A 10,603-nucleotide genomic window follows, 5' to 3' on the forward strand; every position below is an offset into this window, starting at 1 on the left:
ACGTATACAGTAATTCTAATGGGGTTGACAAGAAACAGACGAATAATCAAATCAAAATTTAGGCTGACGTTGGCAAACTGGCGTTCAGAGTTAAATTCATATTGGCAGGTTCGCAGCTGCCAGCTGCTAGCTAGCTCGTGTAAATTTAATTTCTTCCCATCCGGATTGCGCATGTTTAAAATAATATACAAGTCTCAAGACGCAAGTTATGAGTGACTTCGTATTCATACACACACTAAAGCTTGCCTCCCTTATTTATTCGAATAAATTTATGGAATGTTGCAAAGCGAACATTGTTATTCAAGATTACACGCGTATGGCACTGACTGAACATTCAACAGCTCCACATTAAATAAGGTATAGACAAGATACATAAGGCTTAAAAAGGGATAAAATCCGGATGTAAGAAAATGTCAAAATTCCAGATGGCATCCACTGAATGTGATGGGGAAGGTTTCAAGCTGTGGATCGATGGTACTCGTACTTCAGGTACGTTTACTTTGCACTCTAAACATATTTATCGCATTTCCTGTAAGATAATTTGGATGGTAACTGTCAACAACGGTTTAAATAATACTTTCTAAATCAGGCCATTTTTGCGAGTTGCAAACGAATTGTTACTTGCACGTTTCTTTTAGTTAACGATGGCTTTATCATAGACTTGTATCATTTTCAGCTGTCAAATTAGTCAGTTTCAGCTACTTTGTCCTTCCCTGTAAAAATGTATCGGCAGTTATTGTGTGTTAACTTTTTGGTGATGACTGACGATAGCTATTCCACCAACAAAGCTCACTTGTTAATTGTTCGATGATGGTTTTTTTTTCGTACTAAATCTATTTCACGGAGATGACGAATATTTTGGTTTATTTTTTGTCCGTCCCACTCTATGTCCTTGGATGCTAAGGGCTGTCACTAGGTGGCTAAATATTTCAGTGTGTTTAGGGATTCAGCCCTTCTATTTTGTGTTGGTATTGGGGGAGGGGATCAAAGTTTTGAGACGACTGACTTTCAACTAGTTCTTTTCCATCGAGACGCTGGCCGAGAAGGTTACTTTAGTTATTTCTGGGTACTTTCTTTCCCGACATTGTTCTTCATAAAAAAGGTAATTACTGCTTTGATTCTAAATGTATGTTTTTTATAGTTAATTTACGATCTTAAATTCATACTAGCCAATTCAAAGTGGCCATGCCTGTTGTACACTTGTTCAAAATGTCGTCTCTTGCTCCATGTTGCACGTTTCGTCACACGTCAAAGTACTTTAGAACAGTGCAAGTAATAATGTTGAATAACTTAATAATCCTAAGACTTTGTTTCCATATTAAAATTCTGTAATTGAGTTTGAGATTGAGTTTTTTTAGATAACTAATTATTAAACATTTGTTATCTAAAGTTACACATCATTTGGAAATAGTTTCTGTGATTTGTTTTGTGAATTTTTGCAGTTGAGAGATGCACTTGAATAAAGCTTGCGAAAGCATGCACAGTTAAGAATAATTTGAGAAGTTTCTTTTACTAATCTAATTTATTTTTTGAAAGGTTGGTGGAGATGTTTCTCAATGTGCAGTGCAGATGAGTGCCCCAAGTCGACAAGATGCCTCTGATGTATCATGTTGCGAGATGAAAATGGGAAGAAAATGGAAATCTGAAATGGTAACAATTTACGTGAAAAACACCTTCAGTGGGTTTGCATTTTGCTTAACTTGTTGTCTGTGTTCTTTGCTTAAAAATAAGTAGGGTGTAATACTTTGATTTAGATGACATTTGACAATTACTAATTGTGTCTAATTAGAGCCTTTGTGAAAAGTTGTAATTTTCTTAAAAAAATAACTTTCTTAGACGGAATTGAATTTATTTTTTATTTGTTTGAAAATGTTTTGGGTTAACTCATGTTCTTTTGCTTTATTAGATTCCTTGGTAGATTTGGTGTTGAAGCTGTTAATGGTGGTGATTTCTGGTGTGCAGTGGTGTGGAAGTCATTTTCGAGAAATGCACTGATATGAAGTTTCTGCAGACTTGCCGTTCAACATCAGACTCCGAAAAACAATGTTGGTGTTGATGCAGTGTTGAGCTGTCGTGAAAAATAGTTCGTGTTGGCAGATGACTTTCTGGCATTTTGTTGGTGTGTTCTTCTGCTTCCTGTACACATGTTGAGGTAATGCTGGATGAAAAGTTTATTCAATTATCGACTTTAACTAAATCTCTGTTCTTGATTCAGTTCAATCGGACGCCGCCGTTTCAAACTTGATCCACTGGTGAAGCTAAGGAGAAGTTACTGTTATTCAAGACTGAGATTATTCAGATTTATTGATAAATTAAAAATGCAAATCTATTGTCCCTTTTCCCTAAGTAAACAAAATGACCTTAGTTGTGTGAAAACCAGTAATGTTATCATGGAATGGGGAATTGTAATGAGATTATATATTTATGAAATAAGTTAAACCACAAACTGAAATGATCCAACACGTTCTGCTATTAATCAATAACATGAACTCATTAAAAAATAAACCATTGAAATCAATATTGTTTTCTCTTGCATATTAATCACACATATTTTTTTACATAAATCCCAAACATCCAATAATTTTTTGTAAATAAAATAATATCCAGCCCAAATTTTTATTAAATTCTAAAATTTGCTAAAAACAACCACCATATTTTTTTTTACTAAGTCTTTTTCGCAAAAAATTGGCGATGTTCATTTATCCTATCTCTTGTTTTAAAATTTAACAATTTTTTTATTTATTTTAAATTTTTTATTTATTTTAACACAACCACATATATTTTATGGCCCCCAGGGAGGGGGGGGCCTGTGACTTTCCCAACCGCGATAATAACATGTGCCGTTATTATTTTGTTGGTGCAGAAAGCCGGAATTTAATCTAGCAGTTGTCGACTATGTCAAATCTGACATGGGGTCAGATTGCCACAATCGTATACTGCACATTGCACAAGTAAGAAGGCAAAAGACAACAGATGAAACCAATTCAAGTCAGCAAATCACTGGCAGAGCAAAACCACAAATAAAAACAGATAAAAATATTTAAAGTCAGCAACACGGGATACCACTTGCAAAGCAAATAACACAAAAGATAACAGTAAAAAATATTTAAAGTCAGCAACCCGGATATCACTGGCAACTTCAGGCTTCAGGCTGCTTCAGGAGACTGCCAGCACAGCTACTTCTGGATAACACAGGAATCACACGCTGCATACAACAGTTCAATTAGTCTTCATCACATCTTACACCATCAGGCTGCAACAAGGTAAGTAGGTAACCAACAGCGAACCTATTTAAGAAAATAAAAAAAATTAACATCAGGGAAACACAGTGTGTACAAACAGGACTCATTATGACAGAAGAATACAAGGAGTTAGACAAAACTACGCAGTCCAACAGATCTCTCCGATATCTCAAATTTTACAAAGGAAGTTAGAATTGGTAAGGTATTCAAATTACAAATTGATCTCTAGTCATATTAACAAAGTACTTTAGTAGGAAATTGGACACAAATAATTACGTTTGCTTTTGCATGGGACGAGACGTACGTGTACAGGCAGCAAGACACACGAGGCACATTTCGGCAAAATGAACGGCAAAATGAACAGGCACTCAAGTCCGAGTTAGATGATTTAACAAATTGGTATTGAAATCACCTGTAAATTTACACATCGAAATTTAAAATTCAGTATTTAGAACCCTAAGAAATTATTCAAATTAACAAGAAATACCTTTTCATTTTGGGAAACGTCACGACCGGCACCTCACTTCTGCTGCGTCAAGGATCACAATGGCCGAATTTAGTCCCTGAAGATTGACTAGCGCCACCTAGCGACAGCCAATTGGATTGCTTCCTTGCAGACAGCACGCAGCAGCTAAATTTGAATTCGTCAACCTAACCTGAATCTTAAATATTTCAATTAGTTTATGATAAATTAACAAATTTCAATGATGGCAGGTCTAGTACAGCACATATACTCGTCGATAGATTACACCACTCAAACCGATAGCTTGCGTTACGAAAATAGATTGCACCTATAGGTAGCTTAGATTTTACAGCAACAAACTATATCTGAGAATCACAGTCACCTTCTGAATGCTTGAAATTATTAACGCTTCTACGCTGCCTGGTACCACGTCCTCAAAAACCGAACAACGGGGTATCCGGCAGGTTCGTGTTGGGTCTGAGGCTTTTTTTTCTAAAAACACCCTACACCTGGCAGGTATCTGTTTTCCAAATAAACATCGTAACGAAAAAGTGACATAGAACGGACACTGCATCCGGCTCTCATGCAGGATATGGCGTGTCAAAAATTTTTTTTTCGGTGCATTCTACTGTTGTAATCAACAGGTTTTTATTGGACTTACGTCAACAAATGATGGATTCACCATTATGGCGACTGGTGAAAATGACGGTCCTGACTCCTGTCGCAGTTGACTATCCACAATTCCACATCTACAGAACCTCACGTCCCATCCATAATGCCAAAAGATGAAGTTCCTACCCACTTAATCGTCCTAGTTGCTGTCTGTCTGCTGCGAAGTGAAAAGCCTGGAACCAAGGGAACAGTTAAACCTGGAACAAAGGGACAGAGAAGCCTGGAACCAAGGGAGCAGAGAAACCGCCGTCTCCTCTGCATTACCTGAATAAAGAGAAAACAATTTTTATTAAGTGACCTGCCAATAAAAGTTACATAATTTATAAAGGTACTTTAAACTGTTTTTCTTTGCTCAAAACTTTAAAGGCGCTCTTTTAATTGCTTGTAATCTAGTTAACAATATTGATAACTGTACACAGAACAAAGCTCACTTGCTAGTTTTCTGAAAATTTTCCGGAAGTATACTCAGAAAGCGACAGACACCGAAGTAAGCGACAGCAGACCACTAAAAAATTTGAGGGAAATGGCCGCGGCTAAATGGATCCAGCCATTGTTGTTATTAAACTGCAGTGGCACCCTAGTGAGAGATTTCTGTACCTTTCTTTGCTTCAATACAAAGTAAATGTTAAAGTTTTTAAATTTCGTTATCGAATTGCCCATTCGAATGTAACCTAATCGATTCTTTTTCCAAATATATTGAAATTCCAGGTTACATAACTTGATCACTTCAACATGACAACATCGCACATATGAAACGAGTAACAATGGTATTAGCAAAAGAGTAAATCATGCAAATTATTCCATTTACACTACAACCTCAAGAATCAAACCTCAAAATTTGGCCTTCGACAAGGCGGGTCTTAAGATAGCAAAGTATTGCATAAAAATGTTAAGAACAATTAAATTTAACTGAATTTTCACAAGTTCCCGGATTTTGTTCAAAATGAAGGAATTTTGAATTAACAAACGATTGTTCAATTCTTAGGATCTCGATATTCTTTTGTGAAACTTTAAAATCAAATCGACATTCCGAAACTTTCTTGGGTGTCCGATGCGTATTTTGCCTAGATTGTGTTGCATAATACCTTGTGGTGATGCCAGTCGGCACTCTGACAAACACCGTCACAATACTTTGCTGACTTACACCGACCACACCGCCATAGCTTTTTCTTGATTTTCTTGCAAAAATTGCAATTAGGTAGAAAATTCACCACTCTGATTATGTAAGGTAGGCTATCTACCAGGTACTGCGGTGTCGGACTTACAGTCACAAACACTAGACCAAACATATCAGCACGGAAGGTTACCGCTTTTCCCATAAAAGTCTACAAAGAAAATATGGGGGAGAAAAATGATAAAACTAGATCACAATTTAAAATTATTAAAAAGAGCTTTGTTTAGAAAACATAAATAATTACAATTTCCGATTCTTCAAATGCGCAAAACGGATGCAGGGGTGTATCAGTTGGAGCACTTTTTATAGCTTGGAGATCCCAAACTTGCATCTTTGTTATCAAGACCGAGGACTCGTCAACGTAGTCGCACATGAAAAACATGTAGTCGGAATGAATGCTGTCAAATACAACAGAATTTCAATTCAAAATGTTAAGGTAGAAGGGTGCAATGAATTCACGCATAATCCATTGATTTCTTTTGTATATAAAACAAAAATTGTAGGCCTACCTCACAGTAACAAAACTCTTAACGAAATCCTTGTCAGCTTGCAAAAAAATTCTGGATAAGCCAGATTCCACATCCACGACCCTACAAAAACAAAAGATAACTTGAAAACAATATTCTATGCACGTTAAATTTGTTTACATTATATCAGCTTTTAAGTTGGTTATTATAAGAAACCCATCTTTGTAGGAAACATCTTCGCCTTCCTCGGAGACAAATGTCAAAACTTTTTCAGTGGTTGTGGAATCTGACATTTTTCTGACATCGCACGTTAATTGAGATTGCTGATTACGATGCGAGAAAATGACGAATCTGTGATCGATGGAGGTTTCGTAATCGTCCAAGTCCAAAGGTATCATGTGAAAATTTTCCCATTCAATTTCTAAAGACGTTTTTATTTCCCAAACAACAACTTTGTGAAAGTAATGTTTTTGATTCTATATGAGTAAAAAGAATTATTAGTTTTTGAATCTTGATAAAATCAGTGTTGCAGTTGAAATTCTTTGATAAAACTACCTTGATATAGACTCCAATAACCAGAAACCCATTTGAAGTGAACAAATAGTTTATGTAATTGGTGGTATTCATCCAATGTGGTTTGTGTTCTTCTGTCTTTAAAATGTAAATCACAAATGAAAATGGCATTAAATTGATAAAGAAGTAAAAGAACATGCATGGATGGAGAACCAATGACTGTAAATCATTTTACCTTTTTGGTGACAAGATTTCTTAGGTTTATCTGCTGATCATGAGTGTATAACAGTGCATTATCATACAGCACAAATTTGAAATTTTGCAAGCTCTGGGGTTGATCAATCTCCAGTATCTGTGAACAATATAATTAATAATCTGAAACTTTTTTCCTGAACACCAAGTAAAAGAAATAAACCTAGTACCTCTTCAATTTTCAAAGAATGTCGGTTCCAGATCTTGATTTGTGACTTCCACCTCAGAGCAATATACTTTTCAGATATCAAAAATGACTTCATGAGGCAATAGCGAACATAACTAATTATTCCTTCAACATTAACAGAATCTTGGACAAAATCTCTAGTGCACTCAAACAGCAGCACACTTTTTCTTAGAGTCTAAAAAACGTGTTCAACAATAAATTAGATCATTAACTATTTTCTTGTGATAGTTATGTTCTTGGAGATGGCACAGGTCATAACCCTCAAGTACATCAGTGAGGGGTGGAGGATTACCTTAGCTGTAAACTTAGTTTTGTTGAAAAGCTCACGGGAACTTAAGCATTTACTTGAAGCTAAATTCATACTGTGTGGAAAATTGAAATGAAGTCGTTCCCAGAGAACAGACTTGGACATCTAAACCAGTGAAATTAACAATCATCACATTTTTTGTGTTGTGAAAAGAGAGAAACTATTTACTGTTCTTTATTAGCACCTTCTCATGAAGCAGGTTGTTCCAAATTTTGTCAGAATTCCCATCAGAAATAGCAGCTCTCCAGTCTTTTGAGGTTAGTTCAGCATTAGCAACAGCATCTTCATCTAAGTACTTGAAAATCAAATGAAGGACATGGACCATTTGTTTCCCTGCCATATCATAAAAGAGATGTGATTAAAATATTTCATCTTTGATGTCAATAGTTCATTTTACTATGCAGTTCTCTGATTATGTCAAAAGATGTCGAATCATGACCAGTTAATACTTGACTTGTCATTTTCTCGTAGAATTTCTTTCATGGACGCTAATCACCCAAGAAAGTAAACTAAACTTTAACTTGCGATTCGGATAGACCAATGAGACTGCGCACTGCGATCTGCAAGCAGCCAAACACGTGCTCTAAACTGAGATTCATGCAAACGTCGTCAGGTGGCGGTACAATTAAAAAACAAATTTATAGTCGCCATCTACCGGTCATTTCACAAAACCAAAAGAAAAGAAAGAAAAGACGAAAAATGTCTCGACACTCTCGAGTTTAAAATCGTGATACCAATAACTCAAACAATAAAATATAGCAAAGATCTAAAAAGCGCTAAAAAATAAAATCAAACGAAGTCGTACAATATATTTTTCTTACTAACGTTCACACGTAATAGCTGATTCTAATTCCTTCTTAAATAGACAAAAACAAAACGAAAGATTTCGCGCTAGGCATCAAGAAACCTACCAAAAACTTTGTCGGCTCTTCTTTTCTCCAAATATTATTTTTCTTTCCCCGCCAAAGGAAACTTAGATTTCCTTGACTGGATATTGCCAGCGTGAAAAAGAAACAAATCTACAAGACATATCCAAACGGGAGCGGAGGACTGTGATTTCCGTCCCGTCTCGAGACTTGTTTATACCTCCAGACACGGAAAATGCCCGATGCTATACCATTAAAGAAAGTAGACTTGAAGCTGAAGCCAAAATTCTTTCGTTTCCACGTGGGATTCGATTGGTTTATAGTCTCTTACTAGCTATGCTGCATGTTGCAGCGCAGTAAACACAGAGCAGCTCAAGGGGACTAGATGTTTATTACACTCACTGCAGTCCTAGATGAAGAAGCATTGTGTATTCCGCTATAGGTCCAACAGCAGCTTCTAAAAAAAGAAAAAAAAATGTATCGACATCAGTTGCGTTTAACAGGAGGAAAAGGCAGCCAGTCGTCCGTCCCCTTTGTGCCAATGTGTATAAGACACTCCCGTTATTTATCGCCCTCTCTCTCTACATTGGGTAATGGTTGATTTCCTTTTTTCTTCTGAAAAAGATCACCGTCGTATCGGTACGGGGGCGGCTCTGAAGTCCAACAATTTTCGGAAACTCCTCATCAAAAAAATAGAAAAAGTCTATAGGGGGTCCACAGTTAACTCTTAACAATCATCTACTATAAAGTCCAGTGCTATAGCTGCTGCCCAGTTTATCGTGAGCCTATCTTTTTCTTCTTTTCGCCGGAAGAGTGGGGTATATCGACGATTTCTTGTAGTTGGCCAGCAGCAGCAGCTGGATGTGTGTATATACACACGCCATAGTTGTATAGTTGTGTGTATATATATGTACACAGATATAAAAATCCGGTTTTTTACGACAGACCGGATGGGGGGGGGGAATTTCTTTTATATCCCCGGAGCAAACGTCTATAGACATGTGAGAGAGGGAAGAAATTCAACGAACAAAAAAATAAACGTGACGTCACACTGGTCATAAAACTCTTTTGTCAGTTTTTTTTTTTCTTGTTGGTTAATCGTGAAAACGGTGATGGAAAATTTGTTATTTTGTTAGGGAGGTGTTAGCAGACGACTGTTGTCGGGATATCTTTTATGGATTGGGGGAGGGGGGCTTACGTGACCTACAAGTGCCGAGTATCTCTCTACTTATAATAAATAGTCGCGTCGTCTGTCTATACGGAGAAAAGATAATACCGCGGCATCAGTTGGTGAAAGCCCAGCACGCAAGATGATCGCTCCCTGCTGGCCTCACCCCACAATAATAATAAGTCTTGAAATATTGCACAAGCTGGTGGTGGACCAGTCCCGAAACAAATCACTCGTCCTATCATGCACATCTCTCCCCTCGCCGACGGGCTTATTAATATTGCAGGCAACTCATTCATCTAATCTATACACGACGAGAAATATCAATACACACACCCAGCGCATCTATAAGCTCCTGGTCCTACCAGATCCTACCTAAAATATACGATGGTCTTTTAGTAGAATTTCTCTCCCGCCAGATGAACTTGGTTTGATATCAAAAGTGATTAGCTTCATGCACATTCAACGGTGTAATTAGTCCTTAAGGAGGGCAATCAACCACATGGGCGTGGACTCTTTTTTTGTGGGGTTGGGCGTGATGCAACTTTTTTGGGTTAGTTTTCCCCTTTTTGGCGCTCTCATTTGAATTGCTAATGACACGGTCTGCGGTGATCAACTGGGTGGGGAGGTCAATCGGAGTAATAGATCACGCAAGGACGGTGGTGGCAGAGGCGGATTTTAAAATGACCATCCACCGGAAAGAAAAAAAGATCTAAACATTAATAGGGAAAAAAAGGGGGATTTATAATCTTTCATAAAAGGCGGGAAATATAAAAAGAGGGGCTCGGAACGGCGAGGGGAGATCTATATCTATATGGAGAAGTAATCCGCAGCAAGCACTCACCGACGATCAAATGGGCGTGGTGTGTGTTCCTACTCCCGTGTACTTTGAGCAGTATAGCGAAAGCGGCGGCGGGAAAGACCCCAAAAGGCGAAATAAAACAGCCGCTCCCATGACCGGGCCATCAGCTGGACAGACGATTTTGAAAGGCCGGGCTCCTCCGCACCATCCATCAAGAGTCTTTTTCCCCCGATATTATACGTGTGCGCCAAACATATGAAAACAGCGCGTCTAATAGCCGTCGCAACACCGTTCATATCGTTTGACGGTCGGTAATAGTCGTCGGAGCAGACCGGAATGTTGTTGTTTTATCCAGCGGATTATTTTTCATCCTACAAAAAAAATTACTTAATCTCGTCGAATAGAAAGTTATACATCTATTATTTTATTATTTCTGCGCATTGGTTTTCCATGGGATAGAATTATTTTTGTTTTGTTTTTGTTTTGTTGT

General features: G+C 37.5%; 1 protein-coding gene and 3 long non-coding RNA genes across 8 annotated transcripts; 1 reads left to right on the forward strand and 3 right to left on the reverse strand.

The window, feature by feature from the left end:
• Nucleotides 1-236: 236 nt before the first annotated feature.
• On the reverse strand, nt 237-886 carry LOC124207214. The gene is made up of 2 exons (XR_006879847.1): nt 794-886; nt 237-713 (listed from the first exon to the last, which is right to left on the reverse strand). It is a non-coding gene; the product is annotated as an uncharacterized LOC124207214 (long non-coding RNA).
• A 2,003-nt stretch (nt 887-2,889) lies between these two features.
• On the reverse strand, nt 2,890-4,953 carry LOC124207212. Of its 4 annotated transcripts, none has more exons than XR_006879843.1 (5): nt 4,809-4,953; nt 4,367-4,641; nt 3,730-3,898; nt 3,519-3,654; nt 2,890-3,287 (listed from the first exon to the last, which is right to left on the reverse strand). It is a non-coding gene; the product is annotated as an uncharacterized LOC124207212 (long non-coding RNA). The 4 variants fall into 4 exon arrangements; XR_006879842.1 differs by having other exon boundaries at nt 3,730-3,904; XR_006879844.1 differs by having other exon boundaries at nt 3,730-3,904; nt 4,504-4,641; nt 4,809-4,943.
• LOC124207213 lies at nt 3,133-3,590 on the forward strand. The gene is made up of 3 exons (XR_006879846.1): nt 3,133-3,263; nt 3,330-3,439; nt 3,494-3,590. It is a non-coding gene; the product is annotated as an uncharacterized LOC124207213 (long non-coding RNA).
• Nucleotides 4,954-5,051: 98 nt separating the features above from the next.
• Nucleotides 5,052-10,465, reverse strand: LOC124207206. Of its 2 annotated transcripts, XM_046604562.1 has the most exons (11): nt 10,156-10,465; nt 8,546-8,600; nt 7,462-7,610; nt 7,263-7,382; nt 6,954-7,145; nt 6,767-6,883; nt 6,574-6,669; nt 6,199-6,494; nt 6,061-6,141; nt 5,796-5,949; nt 5,052-5,702 (listed from the first exon to the last, which is right to left on the reverse strand). In XM_046604562.1, the coding sequence occupies exons 3-11, from the start codon at nt 7,600-7,602 to the stop codon at nt 5,442-5,444; spliced, it is 1,458 nt and encodes a 485-aa protein (XP_046460518.1). In that variant the 5' UTR covers nt 7,603-7,610; nt 8,546-8,600; nt 10,156-10,465; the 3' UTR covers nt 5,052-5,441. The 2 variants fall into 2 exon arrangements, with proteins under 2 accessions (XP_046460518.1, XP_046460517.1); XM_046604561.1 differs by lacking the exons at nt 8,546-8,600; nt 10,156-10,465 and adding an exon at nt 7,675-7,868.
• Between the last annotated feature and the right edge of the window lie 138 nt (nt 10,466-10,603).

This window comes from Daphnia pulex, chromosome 11, assembly GCF_021134715.1.
Source record: "Daphnia pulex isolate KAP4 chromosome 11, ASM2113471v1".
In the NCBI taxonomy this organism is placed as follows: domain Eukaryota; kingdom Metazoa; phylum Arthropoda; class Branchiopoda; order Diplostraca; family Daphniidae; genus Daphnia; species Daphnia pulex.

What these genes read in the sequence shown, in the direction of transcription:
- LOC124207206 (XM_046604561.1), bottom strand. Translation starts at nt 7,738, where the DNA reads ATGACAAGTCAAGTATTAACTGGTCATGATTCGACATCTTTTGACATA. An exon ending in ACAACCTGCTTCATGAGAAG is followed by an intron (nt 7,383 to 7,461) that starts GTGCTAATAAAG and finishes TCACTGGTTTAG; the next exon opens with ATGTCCAAGTCTGTTCTCTG. An exon ending in AACTTAAAAGCTGATATAAT is followed by an intron (nt 6,142 to 6,198) that starts GTAAACAAATTT and finishes TTGTTTTTGTAG; the next exon opens with GGTCGTGGATGTGGAATCTG.